At 45.0% G+C, this 20,747-nt stretch overlaps 1 protein-coding gene across 1 annotated transcript in view; it reads left to right on the plus strand.

Moving 5' to 3' along the window:
* Nucleotides 1-20,747, plus strand: part of abca12 (ATP-binding cassette, sub-family A (ABC1), member 12) — an 80,933-nt gene that overhangs the window by 59,204 nt on the left and 982 nt on the right. The window contains exons 56-74 of the mRNA XM_063213426.1: nt 137-383; nt 1,106-1,195; nt 2,538-2,637; nt 4,041-4,168; nt 5,046-5,133; nt 5,672-5,780; nt 7,126-7,180; nt 9,053-9,230; nt 9,989-10,104; nt 11,908-12,067; nt 12,960-13,213; nt 13,531-13,735; nt 13,934-14,043; nt 14,584-14,734; nt 16,625-16,759; nt 18,771-18,874; nt 18,990-19,082; nt 19,474-19,579; nt 20,181-20,318. Coding sequence (XP_063069496.1) covers nt 137-383; nt 1,106-1,195; nt 2,538-2,637; nt 4,041-4,168; nt 5,046-5,133; nt 5,672-5,780; nt 7,126-7,180; nt 9,053-9,230; nt 9,989-10,104; nt 11,908-12,067; nt 12,960-13,213; nt 13,531-13,735; nt 13,934-14,043; nt 14,584-14,734; nt 16,625-16,759; nt 18,771-18,874; nt 18,990-19,082; nt 19,474-19,579; nt 20,181-20,318 — 2,567 coding nt within the window. The remainder of the gene's footprint in view (nt 1-136; nt 384-1,105; nt 1,196-2,537; nt 2,638-4,040; nt 4,169-5,045; nt 5,134-5,671; nt 5,781-7,125; nt 7,181-9,052; nt 9,231-9,988; nt 10,105-11,907; nt 12,068-12,959; nt 13,214-13,530; nt 13,736-13,933; nt 14,044-14,583; nt 14,735-16,624; nt 16,760-18,770; nt 18,875-18,989; nt 19,083-19,473; nt 19,580-20,180; nt 20,319-20,747) is intronic.

The raw sequence follows: 20,747 nt of genomic DNA on the forward strand, positions 1-20,747 counted from the left end.
CCCCTCTTGAATTCCTTCATTAATTCAAATGTATGTTGTCAACCTTTTTTGGTCTTCATCTTTCTCTCTCTCTCTCTCTCTCTCTCTCTCTCTCTCTCTCTCTCTCTCTCTCTCCCTCCTCCTCCTCCTCCTCCAGGCCTGACGGGCACGTCGACGGTGCGTGGTCTGGCCCTGCTCTGGCAGCAGGTGGTGGCCATGGTGATGAAGCGCGTGCACCACTCGCGGCGCGACTGGAAGGGCATGTTCTCCCAGGTCATCCTGCCCGTCCTCTTCGTCATCGCTGCCATGGGCCTGGGCTCCATCAAGAGCAACCTGCAAACCTTCCCCGAGATGCAGATCTCACCCGGACTGTACCACACCGGCGAGCAGTACGCCTTCTTCAGGTCAGTACGGGGCAGCCAACATCGGAAGAAGTCTCTAAATACATTATGTTGTGTGTAGTGTTGAAATCCCCTAAAGAAGTCTCTAAATATGTAATGTGTTAGTGTTTAAATACTATACCATACCGGCGAGCAGTACACCTTCTTCATGTCAGTAGTACGGAACAGCCATCAATTTCTAATTATTCATTATCACATGAAATTTGCACTTCTCATACATGAAAAGGTGGATCTTGGCCACCATCATGAATTACCATTATTTGACATCTTTGGCTGTAAAACGTAGTGTACTTTGGTCAGACCAAATATTAGTTAATTACCTGTAAATATTCATGAAATTTGGGTGTTTGGGTAGCATACATTTTGAAAATACTTCAAACTACGAAAATTATATTCTTCAATGGGTTTAAGTCTGAAGTATTAAGCAAGTGTTGTAGCTTACTGCAAGTGTTTCAGTAGCAGGGGCAGCAGTTGTCTGACAGAATTTAAGAAGTGTTTTAATCTGAATTTTCCCACTGACAGTTCTGAATACGGCCACAAAATAAAAATGTACTACTTGTATTTTAGCACAATGTGTAGGGAAGATATTTGTGAACACAGCGTCTTTTTCGCTCGGACGAAGTTAAAGCACCTGTCACTGCATTTCCTCACACTTTATCGAATACAGCATTCTAGTATCTCTTGGAAGACATATTGCATTATCCATTCTTTTTTTTTGCCCGCAGCAACCAAAACCCACAATCCAGCAAACTGGTGGACACCATGATGTCATACCCTGGTATTGATGATGTGTGCTCAAACCATCCAGAGGACAAGTGAGTATCTCCCTGCCTGTATCACCAATCACCTCAGCAGCTCAGCAGCCTATTCCCACCATACAGTACTGTACGACTTCAGCTATATGCACCAACTGCATCAGTGCAGTGGTAGCGTTCACTATCTGTCTTTATCTCTTTGGCCAGTCTTTTCTCTCTTCCACACCTCCCAGGAGCGCCTCTCCATCTTCCAACGTCTCTATTCATACCATCTGCACATAAAAAAAGAGCCCATATTGCCAGGCGCTACGGGCAGGGATCATTTGTATTCCATAAACACATGGTGTTTATTGGATAGATATCCCCTTACAGGCACTCAAATCAGTGTTGGCACTCATCAGGCAGACCTTAGAGGCACCGTAAAATTGTCAGCGTAGAAAAAAAGGAAAAAAGAAAAACAAGAGGCATCGAGCTGTCTCCCTTCTCTCCCTTCGCTTTCTCTCTCTCTCTCTTTCTCTCTCTCGTTTCCCTTCTCTCTCCCCCTTCTCTCCCACTTTCTCTCTCTCTCTTGCTCTCTCTCTCTCTCTCTCTCTCTCTCTCTCTCTCTCTCTCTCTCCATCTCTCTCCCTCTCTCCATCTCTCTCTCTCTCTCTCTCCCTCTCTCTCTCTCTCTCTCTCTCTCTCTCTCTCTCTCTCCATCTCTCTCTCTCTCCATCTCTCTCTCTCTCTCTCTCTCTCTCCTTGATAACCCCTGCCTCAGTGAGAGGAGGCGCCGCTGCTGAGTATCCGAGTGCCTACTGCATACAGATGTTGCTGGGTGTGACTCTGTCACTCTGCTCAAGGCTGCCCTGCGGTACCGTGGGGTACCGCGCAGCTCATTGTGACTGACTGTGTTCTCCACACACACACACACACACACACACACACACACACACACACACACACACACACACACACACACACACACACACACACGCACACACGCACACACACACACACACACACACACACACACACACACACACACACACACACACACACACACACACACACACACACACACACACACACACACACACACACACACACACACACAGAAACATTACTTCTGGGCACCAAAAAGAGTGGCAACAAATTAATCCTACCTTTGTTTTTTGCCCCTTTTGTGTGCACACATCTTTATTTCTCTTTTCTTCAAATATATTTTAAAAGTAGTGTTTTTATATTATGTCCTGTGGATATGAAATGTTTTTGCAACACTTTTGGAGCAGCAAACTTGTTTACACAAGTAATCGCCTGCTCTCATTCCTGTTTATATCATACACTCTCACACTGGTATGATAGAAATCCTTGAATCCTTGAATGTGTAATACTGAAGATGTATGTGTCTGATTTCCCACAGGGCTTGTGCCATAGACTCCAAGACTGAGCCACAAACCTGGACGAGTCGAGGAAACAGCTCGAAGCCATTTAGCTCCTGCAAGTGCTCCAAAACTGAGCAGGTGAGTAGGGTTGCTCGATATTGGAAAAAATCAATATCACGATATTTTCTGCAAATATTGATATCACGATATTTTAAGCGATATATACGAAATTCCCAACCCCCGCCACTATTATCGTAGTGGAGTAGCACGCATAATGGCTTTCTAGTTTCTAGTGCTTTCTAGTAGCATAATGTCTAGTAAGTCTGCGTGAATGTAGACTTGAGGAGAGCGCGAGACTCAAGAGGCGTCTATTTTTCTCAACATAGAGCAAGGTCTGATGTACCACCCCTGCGTTTTGCTTAATCCCTTGGCTGCCATACTGCACCGTAGCGTTGCAAATGACAAATGACAAAATATCACGATATATGAATTTTGATATTGATATCACGATATATGATGAATATTGATATCGCGATATTAATACGATATATTGTACAGCCCTACAGGTGAGGTGCCAAGTTACACCAGTAATGGGTAAGCAGTTAGGGTGTCAGACTTGTAGACCAAAGGTTGACTGTTCGACTCCCGACCCACCAAGTTGGTGGGGGGAGTAATTAACCAGTGCTCTCCCCTGTCCTCATCCATGACTGAGGTGGCTCATTCATTCATTCAGTGCGGCTCGCCACACTGCTCCCATTTGGGGCTGCCCCCTTGCACGGCTGAGGCATACATGCAATTTCGTTGTGCACAGTGTGCACTTGTGTGCTGTGGAGTGTTATTTTTCACTTCACTCAACCATATCAGTGGGTGGTAATATGGCACGAATGACCCAAATGACTGTGGAATTGTGATTCTTTCATTGGGACTCTGGTAGCAGAACTCGGTCAAAGTGGACCATTATTCCATTTCTGTATTGATCACATGTTATGTGGACCCTACTGGGGATTAATTAGGGCTATCTGAGGAGTAATGGATTGGAAGCTGGTCCTCTATCTTGCTTCTTGGGATCGAACAGGTTGCAGGTTCAAATCCTTTACCAGCACAGGGAGTGTCAATGAGCATCTAATGCAGGGATGGGCAACTGGAGGCCCGTGGGCCACGTGCAGCCCTCCTCCTCCCTCAGTGTGGCCCATAGATAATACATAACTTAAAAAAGACAAGATATATTTTTAGAATCTCTTCTAAATCATTGTAATTATACTGTTGGCTGATAGAGAACACTCCTATTCCTTCCAAACAATATCGGCAGTCAGTAAGCAACAAACTCCACCTCAAACTGCGCGTTAGAGTCAGATTCGTGGTCATGTGGCCCTCCAATGATGTCGATGAAAACAATTTGGCCCTCCTCATCATAAAAGTTGCCCATCCCTGATCTAATGCAATCCCGCCATGGACAGGCAAACTGTCCCTCTAACTGAAATGATATCTGTAATTGTACAGGTATGTGCTGTAATTAATTGAATTGTATTGTCCTTGACTAGGTCTGCGAGCGTGACAACTATCAACCTCCTCATATGCGGAACCCCTCGTCTCAAATTGTGTACAACGTGACTGGATTAGATGTGGAAAACTACCTGCTGTCCACTGCCAATGACTACGTCAGGAACAGGTAAATACAAAGCAGCAATGAAATGTATATGAGTCCCACATAATTATCATCCCAAGCGAAACTATACACACTTTATTGAAGCTACACAACTATACTATAGGGCAGTCATGGGTATGTGGTTAGTGCGTCAGACTTGTAGCCCAAAGGTTGCCGGTTCGACCCCTGTCCTGTCAGGTTGGTGGGGGGAGTAATTAAGCAGTGCTCTCTCCCCCATCCTCCTCCATGACTGTACCCTGAGCATGGTACAGTCCCGCCGCACTGCTCCCTTTTGGGCGCCATTGGGGTCTGCCACCTTTCACAGGTGAGGCATAAATGCAATTTTGTTGTGTGCTGTGTGTAGTGTGCACTCGTGTGCTGTGTAGTGCTATGTCACAATGACAACGGGAGTTGGAGTTTCTCAGTTGGTCTTTTACAGCTTTCACTATACTAACATATGCGTACTATATAGAGTTTTACTTTTTTAGATAACATAAATTGTATTTGTCACTACTGCTAAGCAGACCACAAACTGAAATCCTCCCCATCACCTTATGTGGTCAGGACACACAGTATCTGTATATTATTTATGACTTAATGAGACAGGCTTAAAATATATATAAATGTGGAATGCACATTAAAATATAATGCATTGTAGGAGCCTAAGACAGGGCTTGCGCATCCTAAGTGAGCGCTCCTGTCCATCATCCACCGTTGTTGTTGTTTTGTTTACTAGGAGAGCAGAGTTGCCTTAAGCACGACAGAGAATATCTCCCGCAATATGCTTAAATTAAGTCAACGTGCCCCCAGCAAAAATCAAATTTGGCATCTCTGGTTAAGGCGCTCCATCCAATAACTTGATTCTCCCCCCCCCCCCCCCCTCCTCTGCTCTCTCCTGCAGGTATGGTGGATGGTCCTTCGGAAAGCCTTTGCCTCCAGACCTGAAAATGGATTTGTATGACGTGCCTAAGAACAGGACGCTAACCAAGGTAGGAGCCCATTCCCTCTCCAGCAGCAGCAGTGCTTTACGGTTACTTGCGGTGATTTATATTAACGCTGTGACTCGGCAATTGAAAAATGGGGCGTATCCAGAGTCATTAAGCCAGTTGTATTGCGCCGGGTCCGTAGGGAACACCCATTAAATTAGATTTTTTTTTTTCCCTGTGCATATATCGGGCTGTGTCTAATGTTTTATATTGCCATTAAAAGTCATGCAATCAATAATGGAATTCCTCTAGAAAACCTTAGTATGGACTTGGGTAGTGGTACCGTCTCAGAATTTATTATGACTGTGTGTGCGTGTGTGTGTGTTTATGAGTGTGTGTGTGTGTGTGTGTGTGTGCGCACGCGCGCGCGTGTGTGTGTAAGTGCGCGTTCATGCATGTGTGTGTTTGTGCGTGTGTGTGTGCGCGCGTGCGTACGTGTTGTGCATCCGTGTGCCTGTGTGTTTGTTCGCGCATGTGTGTCTGTTTGGCGTTGTGTGTTGTATGTCTATACTATTCTCACCTGTCTGTTCCCTGCGTCCAGGTCTGGTACAACCCTGAGGGCCACCACACCATGCCAGCCTACCTAAACAGCCTGAACAATTTCATCCTGCGATCCAGGCTGCCAGCTGACAAGGACCACAGGCAGTACTGTGAGTCAATGGCCCCTGTTGCCGTCCCTCCCCTACGCCTTGTTTGCATTAATAAACCCGTCAGTGACCGGTGGGGTGGGGGGCAGGGGGCAGGGTGGGAGGAGGAGGTGTGGACCTCCAGTCATGTCTAGGAAGCGAGCTGCATCTAAATGATCCTGTCTGCGTCGCTCCGAGTCTGTGTCGCTAACGACCGCGTGGCTAGGAGCCGAGAATAGATTGACGGCAGGCATCACGAGGCGGCTGCCTCTGCTCTCTCTCTCTGGAGCTTTCTCCCCGGTGCTGTGCCGTGCCGAGCCGAGCCGAGCGGTGCGGTGAGGTGCGGTGGCGTGCCTCTCTGACTGAGCTGGGCTGGGGTTGTCTTGACGCCGACTGGCAGGGGGCAGTGTGTCTCTTCCTGTTTTATCCCCCTCCCTCTCTCTCTCTCCCCGTCGTCGCCAGCTCCTCGCTGCCTGCTCACACAGCTCTGGAGTATAGACGGCAATGCTAATTAGCGGTGCTGAGAGCTGCATTGTGAGGGATGGAGCTCGCTAGGCAGAGCTGCTGCTGCTCTTGCTATAGCTGAGTGTTTCTCAACGGGGGTGGTACAACCCCCCCAGGGGGCATTGGGGAGCCCTAGGGGGGGGGGGGGGGGGTGTTGAGAGGGATACAGCTGAGAGGGGGGTGGTGCTTAGTTGTCATTGGGGGCGTTGGTTCATTTGATTGTTTTAATACGAAGGGGGGCGTTGGGAAGCTTATGGTGAGGTCACGGGGGCGTTAGGAGGCTTAGGATGAGGTCCAGGGGGCGTTTGTTCAAAAAAGGTTGAGAACCACTATAGCTATAGCTGCTCTTCCTATAGCTGCAGCAGTCCCCCTTATTTCACCACCGCCTGCCAGCCAGCTCAGCCAGCCAGCCAGCTACGGCCCAGGCCCCGAGATTCACTGTCTGCCTGCCGGAAAGATTAATACAATCCCAGCAGTCAATAAAGGAATAGAAGGAGGGAAGGGGAATGCAATCATTCAAATGTAGCCGGTGAACTCATTCAGGCTCGAAAGAGAGTGTAAATTCAGGGGGTGGGGGGGGGGGGTGCAGTGCAGCTGGGGGGAACAACAGATTGTGTGCTGGAGATGTGTCTTGTTGTGCTTGTGCAGGGCATGTCGTGTGTGTCTGTGTGTGTCTGTGTGTGTGTGTGTGTGTGTGTGTGTGTGTGTGTGTGTGTGTGTGTGTGTGTGTGTGTGTGTGTGTGTGTGTGTGTGTGTGTGTGTGTGTGTGTGTGTGTGTGTGTGTGTGTGTGTGTGTGTGTGTGTTTTGGAAGGGCTGAGGGTGACATAACCATGCCGTCTGTGTTTGTGGCTCTCTCTTGCACAGCAATCGGGGTGTCCAGTCATCCTTACCCAGGCCAGGTGGATGAAGAAGATGCCATGTAAGAACGCTCTCCCTTTCAGAAAATCTCTTGTATCAATATCACAATCACAACGCAAGGCACACAATTCACAAAAAACACAATTCTTAAAAATTCATGAAAACTTGTCGTAGAATAGATATTCCTTGAACATTGTAGGGTGTAGTGTAGCACTGACTAGAATTCTCTCCCTATTAGACATCCCTTGTGTCAATACAGCACAAACAAATGACTCAAGCCTGTCTCAAAAAATGAATGAGACCTTATCTGAAATACTGTATTTATATCACATTGTAGTGCTTAGAGAAGCACCATACAGTGATACCTCGTACAGTATTTGAAACCAGAGGCTGTGTCCAGTCCAGTGAGAACAGCTGAGAATTAATCTCGTGGTGCCTCCAGAGCGAGGTAACCTTAGCCTTGTCTTGACGGTGCCTGATAGGCCTGTTAAAATAATGCGATCTGACTTGTGTATTTACTCTGATTTGATTTTTTTAAATGGATTTTCCTCCAGCTCGGGATATCGATTAGCGACCCAATATAATGTCTGTTTGCTCTCAAGGTGGTTCCTAGGTTAATTGATTCAACACTCCAGCATCCATAGCCCGCGTGCCTAAATCCCCTGTTGGGCTGTTTGAGCTGTGCTTAATATAAAACAGCTCGCCGTACGAGAGCACCATTGTTTTCTCCTCAAACATTTTGGATGAGCTTGGAGCAGAGCCAAGTATGATAAGGTTTGAGAAGGTCTTTGGTGGATAAATAAGCAGAAATAGAGGAGGAGGAGGAAGGAGGAGAGTGGAGAGAGGGAGACTGAGAACAGTTGCATGCATGGATTTCAGTTCCAGTTTCAAAGGGAATATTGTCAGTATTCGGTGTAAAGGTGCACTGTGTAATATTTTTAGCAGCAGAGTTGCAATACCTACTGTGGCCACAATCCTACACAGTGCACCTTCAAAGCAAGTTGAACGGAACACTAAGCTAGTGGAATATTTCTTAAATATGGCCACATTCTGAATAATTTAAGACTTTACATGGCTTGTGCGCGATAGCAATTGCCAATATTCCATTTCAAATTGGGATATTTGCTGCATGTATCAGCAGTCACAGATGGCAATACGTATGAAAAAGAGAATACAGATGAAAAAACAAAAGCATGAGTTCTGCATTTTGAACCTTGCTGCAATCTTGTTGTACAGTATGCAGGTTGGCTGCCCTTGCACGTTTTCTCAAGCTGTACTGTACATGCAAAGGAATGTTATCTTTTTCTTCAGAATTATTTGTCACGCACTGCCCTTCACTGACAGTAGCTGATCCGTGAAACACCTCAGTCCTCATCTGACAACGCCTCACGCCTCAACAACAAAGCGCCGTAGTGTGGCGTCATCCCCCATCTATCTCCCTTGCCACTCCCTCTGTCTGGCTGCTCCTTCGTACATGAACCTATTGTTATCGAAGACGCCCAGTGGTGATAAAGAGAGTAGATAGTGTCCCAGATGAGATGTCACATGGATAGGTAGGTAAGTGAGGGTCTGACAAGAAATGGCCACCATGAAAAATCTCGGTCAGAAGTCATCTCACAGTATCTGTACTGATCAGTGGTTGGCTTTTATTGCAGTACTGTAGACTACTTCAAAATTAATGTTCAATGAAAATAACCAAAAAATGTCAAATACAAAAATTATAAATACATTCCTAATTCATTACGTATACAGCTGATCACCAACCTTTTCATAACAACTGTCCTTAATGCAACAAGAAAAAGGAATTGAAACTGCTCTCTTCCTGAGAAACCTCTTGAGAGCAATCCAACGGCACAATAAGAAACTACCGGCTAATCCTTTGTCTCATGGTCAATAACGGATGTGTTTTCCGATGTATGCGTTTGCGTGGCAGGGTGAAGGGTCTGGTCAACACCTTGGTGGCCTTGTGTGTCCTGACGGGCTACTCCATCATGACGGCCAGCTTCGTGGTCTACGAGGTCCAAGAGCACCACACGGGCTCCAAGCGGCTGCAGCATATCTCCGGGATCAGCGAGCCGTTCTACTGGACCGTTAACTTCATCTATGACATGGTAAGTAAAGCCCCATGATGTCAATGCAGGACGCTGCCACGTGGACGCGTTTCCATATTTCACATTTCTCCATTCTCCCTTTTCAGCTGTTTATCCACACATACGCACATAGTAGAGTAGAGCCCTGGTTCTTAACCTGGGGTGCGGGCATCCCCTGGGGGTGCGCCAGAGATTTCAGGGGGTGCACAGCATTTTGTTTGTGTTGAGGTTCTGACCAAAATTCTGATAGCAAACATTATAATTGGGCCAAATCAAAAACAAATTTGAACATGTTTTGGTCCCCATGTAAAGTCATTAAGGTTTTGATTAATGTCTCAAGCAATAATCATTGTAATTAATCACTTACAGTAAATCATTTTTTAGTGCGTGTATACGTGTAGAAGTTTGGGTTGGGGGTGCGCGGCTTGTCTTTGGCACAGGTAAGAGGGTGCTGTAAGAGAAAAAGGTTAAGAACCACTGGAGTAGAGAATAGCTGAGGGCAGCATTAATCAACACACACACAGCAAGTCCATTGAGCTTTTCATCCCTGTGACCAATGGCTGATTTATACAGAGGGGGCATGAACTTGAAGATATATGGTTTAATTATGTGTGTGCTTATATTTTTGCAGTTAATATGAAATATCTTCCCTTCATGGACTTTCCCCCTTTTAGATTATGTGACACGGGGCGAAGCTGGAGGATTGTGATGGATGTGTGTGTAACAGAGAGAGGCCCTTCCTTTTGTGTGCCCTTCCTTTTTCTTCTCTCTCTCCGCAGGCCATCTACATGGTGCCCGTGGCGTTGTCCGTGGCCATGATTGCCGCCTTCCAGCTGCCCGCCTTCACCGAGCGCCAGAACCTGGGGGCGGTCACGCTGCTGCTGATCATGTTCGGGTCAGTACCACTCTTTCATCGTTTAGTTTTTTTGGAGAAAAAGTTTGCACTTGCTTGGGCACAATCCCTGGTGCTGAACAAAAAAAGTGTAATTTTTGGTTGAAATTTTGGTTTTCTTAAAGTTCTTCTTTCCTTTTTATTCATTCATTGGCATATGCAAGGCACTGATGAAGGAATATGCCAGTGAATGAATAAAAAGAAAAAATCCAAAGGACTGTATGAACGATTTTTCCTCTAAAAATGTCACTTTTTCGTTCAGCACCAAGGATTGTGCCCAAGCAAGGCCACAAGTGACTCCTTCTTCAGTGCCTTGGTTGGACAGCCACATCCCACTGCTAGCCCCTATTGTTCGGCTTCCATTCTGAGAAAACGGGTCCGGTTTTCTTTTCAGAACCACCCCCCACGCCCCCCTCCAGCTTGTCAGTCTTCGTACGCATCTGTGAAATAACATCATTGTTGTCAAAGAGCAGGATTCTACCCCCCCTCCTGCTGTTCAGACAATGCGTTATGCTGACTGGCCTTTTACATTCATAGCAAGATGTACAGTACACTGCTGTTTGTTTGGCCAGATGCCAAAAATAGCAATGCTAATACAGCAAAAAGCTGCCACTTTACCATTTAAAAGGAGAACAGCAAACTAGTTTGTTTCTCTATTTTTTCATGAATCACCACCATCCAGTTGAGATCTGATGTAGCTAGCTGCAAGCGAGCAAGGAAGTAAGTAAGTACACCTTTCAGTGCCTTCCCTGCACAGAGACAAGGCTGCTGATAGGTTCATCCCGACCCTGACGGCATTAAAATTTAAAGTCATGAGAGACGCTCGCCGGAGCACTGCCAAGCAGAGATTTACACTCGGTGCTCCGTGCTGTGATGCACACCAGAGGATAGGGGGGGTTAGAAAGGAAAAGCAGGGTTTCCTACCGCTCGCTCGCTCTCTTTTCAGCCCCCAGGAGCCTCTGTGTTACCGGGAGCAGAGAAGGGCACTGCCCTGTTGAGGTGGGGGTGGTAGTGGATGTGGGGGTGGGGGCAGCTCCGCGCCACTGCATCCCATTCATCCTGCAGCACCTCATCGGTTGGTCGTAAATAACACCACACCACACAGGATGGCCGTCGGCTTTCGCCTGAGCATGCTTAATGCTTCTCACTTAGGCGCTCCGTCCTGCCTGTCCGTCTTGCCGCGTGTCTGTCTCAAGAGCCTGGGCCTAGTGAGAACATCACTCCACATCTCTCTCTCTCTCCCTCTCTCTCTCTCTCTCTCACACACACACGCACACACACACACACCGTACACTCCTTCCCCAGTCCCTCCCCAAGTGTGCCACCACCACCCTCTTCACTCTGGCTGAAGCACATTCTCTCCGTTGACCCCCTCCACCCCAATCACCAAGAGTAATGAATAAAAAAGCAGATCATTTGGCAGAGGAGGGGGAGGAGGAGGAACGGGAGCAAAATGCCTCACCACCAGGAAATAGATGAAGTCATTTATCTCTCAGAGGCCACGCTTTTGGCTCTCAAAGCTTTATTCCGGATTGTTTCTACTCCTGGGAAGTTCAGTCAATAACTTTGGGGAAAATTCTCGCTGAAGTTACAACTGTGTGTGTGTGTGTGTGTGTATGTGTGTGTGTGTGTGTGTGTGTGTGTGTGTGTGTGTGTGTGTGTGTGTGTGTGTGTGTGTGTGTGTATGTGTGTGTGTGAATTTCATGAGCTTGAGTCATCGTAGCGAGTTTGCTTGTTCAACCTGCTATGAGAACACTATATACTACATACTGTACAGTACATTGAAGTCCATTATTTCCTACACAGGTTTGCCACCTTCCCTTGGATGTACCTCCTGACAGCAGTCTTCAAGGATGCAGAGATGGCCTTCATCAGCTACGTGTGCATCAACCTCTTCATCAGCGTCAACACCATCATCTCCACCGCCATCGTCTACTTCCTGGGTCAACTCAACCAACACGATGAGGTACAGTGAGAAGACATCAAGGCTGTACTAATGGTCCCCAGTGGTGTAGTCCACTTTGTTGTAGTGCAGTGTTTCCCAAACTAGGGTATGCGTACCCCTAGGGGTACGCGACGTCATTGCAAGGGGTACGGGAGAAGATTTGGAATTTAAAAAAAAAAAAATGCAGGAAGAAAAAAAAATCAAATGGCAAAGAATAGTGGCAACGTAGGCCTAATACAATAAAAAAGTGACCTAGAAATCAGTCCCAGCACTTTACTATGTAGTAGGTGAGGGAAAAATCGAATAAATGCGAATGCAGGAAACGCTTTATCAATGCGCGTCAGTCTGTGGATGCAGCGCTTTTGTTTGGGGGGGGGAGGGTAAGCGGATGGACATGAGGTGCTCCAAGAGGTACGTCATGGGAAAAAGTTTGGGAAGCACTGTTGTAGTGGATATACTGTATGTTTTGGCATTAGTTCTTAAACTAGGGGTCAGGGCCCCTCGGGGGCCGTGAAAGGAAGGAAATATTTCAGAGGCAGGGAGAACCATTATGAACATCTGATGCAATTTCCTGCATTCTAGTGCATTTTAGGGTGAATCTAAACCTCACTGCAAGGATATAGAGCTTTAAGTGGATATACGGAACATTTTAGGTGGGTATACTGAAGTCTACTATTTTTGCTAGTGGGTATACTGCGTAAACTTGTGTTCTACATAGACTAAACCACTGCTGATCCCTGAGATTCGACTTATACGAGCTAGTCTGAAACAAAAGAACAAAAGCTGATGCAATTCACATTTATAAACAGATCAAACACTTGGACATTGAAACGTGAAACTGCTTCAAAGACGGATTTTCTTTAACCTTTCTTTGTTTTTTTCCCTCTTTGTGCTTCTTTCTTTCTCCCCACAGAGCATCCAAGCGGTCTACCAGACCCTGAACAGCGTCTTCCTCATCTTCCCCCAGTTCAGCTTTGGCAACGGGCTGATGGAGCTGGCTCGGGTGGACATCCAGATCCAGATCCTCAAGGTCTACGGGGTGGACGCGTACAAGGATCCGTTTGGAACAGACATGCTCGGCTGGATGTTCTTGTCCCTGTTCGTCCAGGGGGTCCTGGCGTTCACGCTGCGTCTGCTGCTCAACAAGTGGCTGATGCGTAAAGTCAGGTTAGTTGTGGGTGGTGTTCTGGGAAATCGCATCACTGAATATTAAACTATAAGCAGGGAATTGGTTTTGGTTTTGGTTTATTTTACGCTCTCGTGAAATTGTAGAATGCATTTATAAAAAGGCATATTAAAGTAATGTATTAGCAGTAAATAGGAATTTTTTGTGTTGTTTAATTTTGGCCTGTCGAGAATTTGTAGAATGCCTTTACTGTATAAATAAAACCTGACAGACCTAACCACATGCATTGTTTTCACATTCGGGTGATGGAGTGATGACCCTTTTCCATTTCTCTCTATGTCTCTCTCTGTCTCCATAGGAAGTTGTTCTGCCGCAGGAGGCCCGTGCCCCAGAGGGCGTCCGGGGATGAGGATGAGGACGTGGTGGCAGAGCACAGGCGAGTGGACAGTGGGGCCGCCAGTTCAGATGTGCTGCAGTTGAACCAGCTGACCAAAACCTACCACCACCTCAGCAAGAAGGTGCAGGCTGTCAAGAAGCTGTCTGTGGGCATTCCAGCTGGAGAGGTATGTTCAGATGGTATCAAGGAAAAGAGATTATCCCAAAAATAAATCACTCATTCCATGTTCCAAAGACAGGAGGTGACGGAATTGTGCTATACATACTGTGTACAGGGAATTGTTGAAGTGCCATTAGTGTTGAAGAGGCCAATTGTGCCTGTATTAGACTTAAACATTTGACTAAATTTGACTAATTTTTTTCAGTGCTTTGGACTTCTGGGTGTCAACGGAGCCGGAAAGACAACCACCTTTAAAATGCTGACTGGAGACATCAGCCCTACTGGTGGAAATGTTCAGATCCAGGACTGGGATGGGTAAGTAAAACAAATCACAGTTTTGCTTCTTAACAACTTACATATTTGCCACGTTTTATGTTTTTTTTTGCCACATAGCTGGCTTTACCACTGTAAATATACAGTACTAGTGCAGAGCCCGTTGGGCCTATTTGCCCGTGTTGTGTTTTGTAACTTAACTTAGGCCTATGTACATGTGACCTCCACATGAACTGTAAATAGTGGGTGAGACTACGTAGAGATGGGGTGCATTCAAATATGCAACCTTGCGTCCTCCACTTGTGTTTGTGCCCTCACCCCGCCTCCTGGCCCCTCCTCCGTGGAGAAAACAATAAAGTTTCCCAGCTGTCAGTCTAGCCACAACAATTTTTGGGGGACTGTTTTTCATTCACCATCCAGTTTGCAAATTGAAATATAATGCTATTGTCAGTGATGTCATCATGACATATTACTTCCTGGTATGAGGCCACATGCACAAGTGGAGGAGGCAAGGTCGCATATTGGAACGCACCCATAATGTGCTGGTGGGTTCTTCTCAACCTTTGCCACCTCTCCTCGTAGGCGTATGGTGGACATAATGGACTGCCGCCAGAAGGGCATCAACATCGGCTACTGCCCTCAGGTGGACGCCCTCGATGACCTCCTGACCGGAGAGGAGCACTTGTACTTCTACTCCAGGATCCGTGGAATATCCAGGCGGGAAATGGACAGAGTATGAACACGCTGATACAACACTAACTACAGTACACCATGATGCACTTGCACACACACACTCCATGAAGCACTTGGTTGTAGACAGTACCCGTGGCAAACTCGGAATGTAGAAACTTTATTTAACAGACTCAGAGTCTATACGATACACACAAGAATGCTCCAGGATTCCAAGAAACAGGCTTCCCAGCGTTGACAAAATGGGTTCCCGACGATTACAGTATAAGTGCAAATGAAGAGGTTAATTTCAAAATAACTTATATCCATTTTTGGAAATTGACGTTTTTGTATTAGGCATTCCATTGCATTGCATTGTAAAATGCATTTTATATAGGTTTAAGTCATCATTTCCAATAACAAAATGCAAAAGTAAAAAAATGATGGATACGTCGTTTTGCAACAAAACTTTTCAAATACTGGCTTCTGTATCTGGTTGTAGCCTCTGTAGGCACAAGTCATTATCCTCCACCATTTACTGTGGTTAGCTCAAAGACGTCTTGAAGGAGGGCTGGGATTTGTTTGTTACGCTTTTAGTGCCAAGATTTCTCTTCCTTACATTTGGACTGGCAAGTGTCTCACAAGGGTTAGCTGCTTCCATTTTCAACATGATCAGTGCATTAAGAACACCAGGGAGCTGACTTTTGGATAGGTTTCTATGTGTGTGTGTGTGTGTGTGTGTGTGTGTGTGTGTGTGTGTGTGTGTATGTGTGCGTTTTTGCATGTGTATTTGTGTGCGTGTGTGTGTGTGTGTGTGTGTGTGTGTGTGTGTGTGTGTGTGTGTGTGTGTGTGTGTGTGCACATGTTCAGTGGCCAGATTGCTAGATCTGACATGTAGCAGGCAGGTTCATTGGCCCATATTTATTAATGGCTCAGTTAATTAATCTTCCATTATCAAAGGATTATGGGAAGCCTGTTTATTGGACTTTACTTGGATTTTCATTTGGATTCACTGGGAGTTTTCTCCCGTACAAAAACGGGAGAAAGGAGTTTTAAAAATGTAATTGTAATGTAAAATTATTATTTTTTTAAAATGTCATTAGAATATTAAATATGAATTTTAATTGTTTTAAAATGAGAGAATTCCACATCATCTCCTCTGAAAAAGAAAGAAACTATTTACTTTTCCTTGTAAAACGTTCTCATGGTGGCCCCTTTGCATAAATGGCACCACGCAGGCGAGTGTTGCAACCTTACAGCTCTGACATCCTCACTCAACCTGAAGACCACAATGCAAATAACACAGTGACAATACGGGACAACACTTTGTCAGACTGCAATGGGGAATGGCGGGACAGACATGTCTGACTACATAACTACACTTATTTTTAGCTGACGTATTTGTAGACCTGTCCTCAGGAAACGCAAATACTATTGTAAAGCTGTCACTCCCTGAGAATCACACAGGAATTGTTTAATTGTGGGTAGACAATGTTCAGACGAATGATTACATAAAAGGTCATTTTTGCAACGTCTGCTCCAGTCAACATTTGAAGACATCTTGCCCATAGTACATACAGTATCATGTCCATACATACGGACATGGAGTGCTACATCTCTACTCTGTTTGATTTTATTTCTTGAAAAGACACCGAATGTGGCCTTTATAGCTCTTTTTTCCTTTTTTTCTTTTTATTGTTTTTTTTAAGTAGCATATCTGACTATCCCTGAGGTGGTACTCTGCAGATTGGAATATCTGCACTAGTTATGAAGAGCGAAGAAGATATTCACAGTCATTCATTCATTTAATATCAGAATTCACCTTGACCTCAACCTCGTCTCTGCTGGCTCATCTATTTATTGATCAGGTTTTAAACTGACTGGTACCGTAACATTTGACTCTTTCTTGCGCATCCCATGTACAGTACATTTATCTATTTTATAACCTTTTCAGGTGGTGAATTATCTGCTGAGAAAGCTGGAGCTCGAGTACCATAGAAACAACATCTCAGAAAGCTACAGTTGTGGAACTCGCCGGAAGCTCTCCACTGCCCTGGCATTGATTGGACACCCTCAGATTCTGCTTCTGGTGAGTGTTCTGAAAAAAAATAAAATAATAGTATGCATAACATGACATCTTAGAAAAAAAATATTGGACATTATTAAAATATCCTGACTGCTATGGATGGATACTAGACTCGGTATATAATAGACAAAGTTCAATGACCCAGTTATTTAGTATAGTACAGTGGAGCTAATTATGTTTAGGGGAGTTAATTATATTTCTAAATATCAGTTAAGGTTGTGTTTTTAGTCAATGTTTATTATCACCAGTATTCTGTTTTAGGCAATTTTTATATCATTAGTAGGGACAATTATGTGAACAATTATTACATGGTGGATAGAAGAAAAAAATCGAAATGACTGTCCATACAACTGGGACCTGATTATTTTTTTTTAAAGTATTTTTTGGGGGGCTTTTTGGCCTTTATTATTATAGGACAGTGTGAGAGTAGACAGGAAATGGTTGGGAGAGAGAGATGGGGCAGGGCCGGGGTATGACCCCGGCCGGACTCGAACCAGGGTCCCCGTGGGCAATGTAAGCCCAAATGTGGGGGGCTTAGAGCGCTGTGCCACAGCGCCCCCCTGGGACCTGATTCTGAAAACGCCAAAACAACTTAAAGGGGCTCTAGGTAGGATTAAAGGTTTAATTGATTTAATTAAGTCATCCCACGTCTGATACCATTAGTAGTGAAGAGTTGGCCCGCACGGCTTCAAACCCAGGTCTTCGGGGCAACAAAATGTGTGTTATGACCGCTATGGTATACCAAAGAGCCAGGCTTGGTGGCGTGACTTTCCGAGCATATCCACAGCCCCAGCTACGCATAGCCCAACAAATGACCGGGGACTGAGGGCCCACCAAAACACTAAAGCAAAGGAGATATATTGTAATATGTCCTCTGCTGTATGTGCGTGCCATCTATCTCAACGATGACTATTGCAGCCCATCATAACGGCTTCATCAAACTGAACGATTGATTTATTTCCACTTTCTCCAACGCATTGGCATAGTGCTCTGCATGCAAACATTTGTATTTTTGAAAATAAAGACGCTCAGGTTTACAGCCATATTGAAATCTCTCTACACACTATCTGACTGTTGTGTTCATGTACCTGTATAATTTGACTTAAGTGTGGTCAACTAACAGCATACTGCTATACTCTCAAACATGGGCATTATGGACATCAAACGTCACAGGAGTGCCTCAAGTGCGCGTCCTGAGGCATCTATTGTTTCTCATGACATATATAACAGTCCCCACAGGGCACGGTGATATCTAGGAAAGCTCATGCACGTGTAAAGAACACATTACGCGCGATAAGTGCATTGGGCTGGTTAAGCGGCGCCCTCATGTGGTGGGAATGTGTTAGTGTGCTGTCTAACCTAAATGCACCTCCTAACGGGTGTGACGGTCAGAGCACAACCACAACCTAAGAGGATAAAAATACATAATGCACATATTACACATACTGTGACGTGCGAGATATGCATAGGGCTGGGTGCCTAATGAGCACCTTCCAAAGATCAACCGTCAAACTACTAAATGTAAATTACATTGATGGTAAAAGTAAGAACATTTTTGGAAGGAGGTCATGACAACACTTCATTAAGTGCATACCGGAGAACAAGTGACACATTTGTACCGGTTTTACTCAAAAGTCCTGTACTTCAAGCCACATACTGCTAAGACGTGAGAGACCGGTTGTGCAGACAAAACAGACCCTCCCAGAAAAACCAGTAAAATAAAATATGCAGACTATTTTCGGAATGAATACATGTACGTTAATCTGGTTTTATAAGGAAATTGGAACATTTTACTGGTCTCAAAATGTAAAGAAATAATTAATGTCTACTGTATTTGTTGATAATTTGTTTGTTTTGTTGACCATGTACTCTATCTTTCTTCGAAACAAACTGGTGTGTTTCAGCCTTCCTCATCCATTTGTAAAAAAAAAAAAAAAGAGAGAGAGAGACAAACAATATCACCATCACTGTAAATGTATATTCTCTATCTGTCCCGTCTCGTCATAATACATAGGATGAGCCCAGCTCCGGCATGGATCCTCGCTCCAAGCGGCACCTCTGGAAGATTATCTCAGAAGAAGTAATGGGAAAATGTGCCGTAGTCCTGACCTCACACAGGTGTGACCATCTAACCCCCATCCCTATCATGCGGCTCCACACTGACATTATACCAGATACATAATGCATCAGCTTAGACTTGCCCTCGGCTAATAGAATCTTTTTTGTCTCTCAGCATGGAGGAGTGCGAAGCCCTGTGCACACGTCTTGCCATTATGGTACAGGGCCAGTTCAGGTGCCTGGGCTCCCTTCAGCACATCAAGAACAGGTCAGTCTCTCCGGATCTCTCTCTCTCTCTCTCTCTCTCTCTCTCTCCACAAGCAGTCTTACTTTTTCACATGTTGACCAATAGACAACCAAATCGTATTGTAAGATCTATTTCTTTTCCTCTCGAAGAGGAAGACATTTTTTCCATACTTATTTTCTAATATTTTTAAATGACCATTACTTTTTTAAATCTGCACGTATTTTGACCAACATTTAACCAAACCATATTTTAAAATCACTGTCTTTTCATCTAGAAAATCACAAAAATCTTAACCACTAAAGATATTTTCTAAGATTTCATAATGGCTCTGACTTTTTTTTTCTTAGATGGAATGATCAACCAAATCATGCGTCACATCATGTATTAAAATCTGTGTATTTTGATTTGACAGATTTGGCAGTGGATTCACAGTAAAAATGTATCTTGCTGTGGCCTCCTGCGACGTAGACGTCATCACCAGGTTCATGCAGCAGCATTTCCCCAGCACATATCTGAAGGTGAGGAAACCACATGAAACACACCCTCACACATGGGTGTTATTTTAAGTGTGGATGGTGGTAACATGTCCGTACCACTTTTGAGGTAAACCTACCTTGTCCCCACCCCTTTTTCACAATTATAATGGGCATGTTCATGATGAAGCAGTGCTGCTTTTGCCAGGCAGCGGGATGCGCACTTTGCCAGTTTGATGCATTGTGGTTTGAAAAATCTGGTTAATGCAAAAATAGCTTACCTGGACAATTTGCCATATTGATGTCCCCACCACTTTCCAAGCCAAACCGACACCCTTTCCCTCACTGAAAGGGCTGAAATATTAATACGATGTAGTGTGATCACCGCATATTTTAGTAGTCTGTATTATTTTATTTTATTTCATTTCATTTTCAAGAATAGCCTCTTGATGAAACATCTTGTTTCAGGGGTCCTATGAAATGACAGATGAAACAAACAAAAGAAAACAGAAAATAAAAGATACATGTTAGTTTGTCATGGTGCTTTGCAATGGTGTGTAGCATGATCTATTGTACAGTACATGCATGTGAGGGAAGTCAGGAGGACATGGCTTATTGAGTGTGGTTCTATTTCCTGTTCCTGTAGGACCACCACTCTACCATGGTGGAGTACCACGTTCCCATCGCCCCCGGTGGAGTGGCAGACATCTTTGACCAGCTGGAGTCCAATAAGACTGCACTGCAGATCAAGCACTTTTCAGTCAGCCAGACCACTCTGGATGAGGTGAGTTGGGAGTGTGTGTGTGTGTGTGTGAGAGAGAGAGAGAGAGAGAGAGAGAGAGAGAGAGAGAGAGAGAGAGAGAGAGAGAGAGAGAGAGAGAGAGAGAGAGAGAGAGAGAGAGAGAGAGAGAGAGAGAGAGAGAGAAAGAGAGAGATCCGGAGAGGACTGTCTATTTGGTGAAATTGAACAAGTATAATTTGTCTATCTATACAGTGTGTGTATACAGTGTGTGTTGGTTGGGTTGAAGTGTGTGTGTGTGTGTGTGTGTGTGTGTGTGTGTGTGTGTGTGTGTGTGTGTGTGTGTGTGTGAGTGTGTGTGTGTGTGTGTGTGTGTGTGTGTGTGAGTGAGTGAGTGAGTGAGTGAGTGAGTGAGAGAGAGAGTGAGGTGGTGGTGGTGGTGGGGGGGTTGATGGATAGAAATAGAAGGAGAGA

The sequence above is a fragment of the Engraulis encrasicolus genome, chromosome 13, assembly GCF_034702125.1.
Source record: "Engraulis encrasicolus isolate BLACKSEA-1 chromosome 13, IST_EnEncr_1.0, whole genome shotgun sequence".
Taxonomy (NCBI): Eukaryota; Metazoa; Chordata; class Actinopteri; order Clupeiformes; family Engraulidae; genus Engraulis; species Engraulis encrasicolus.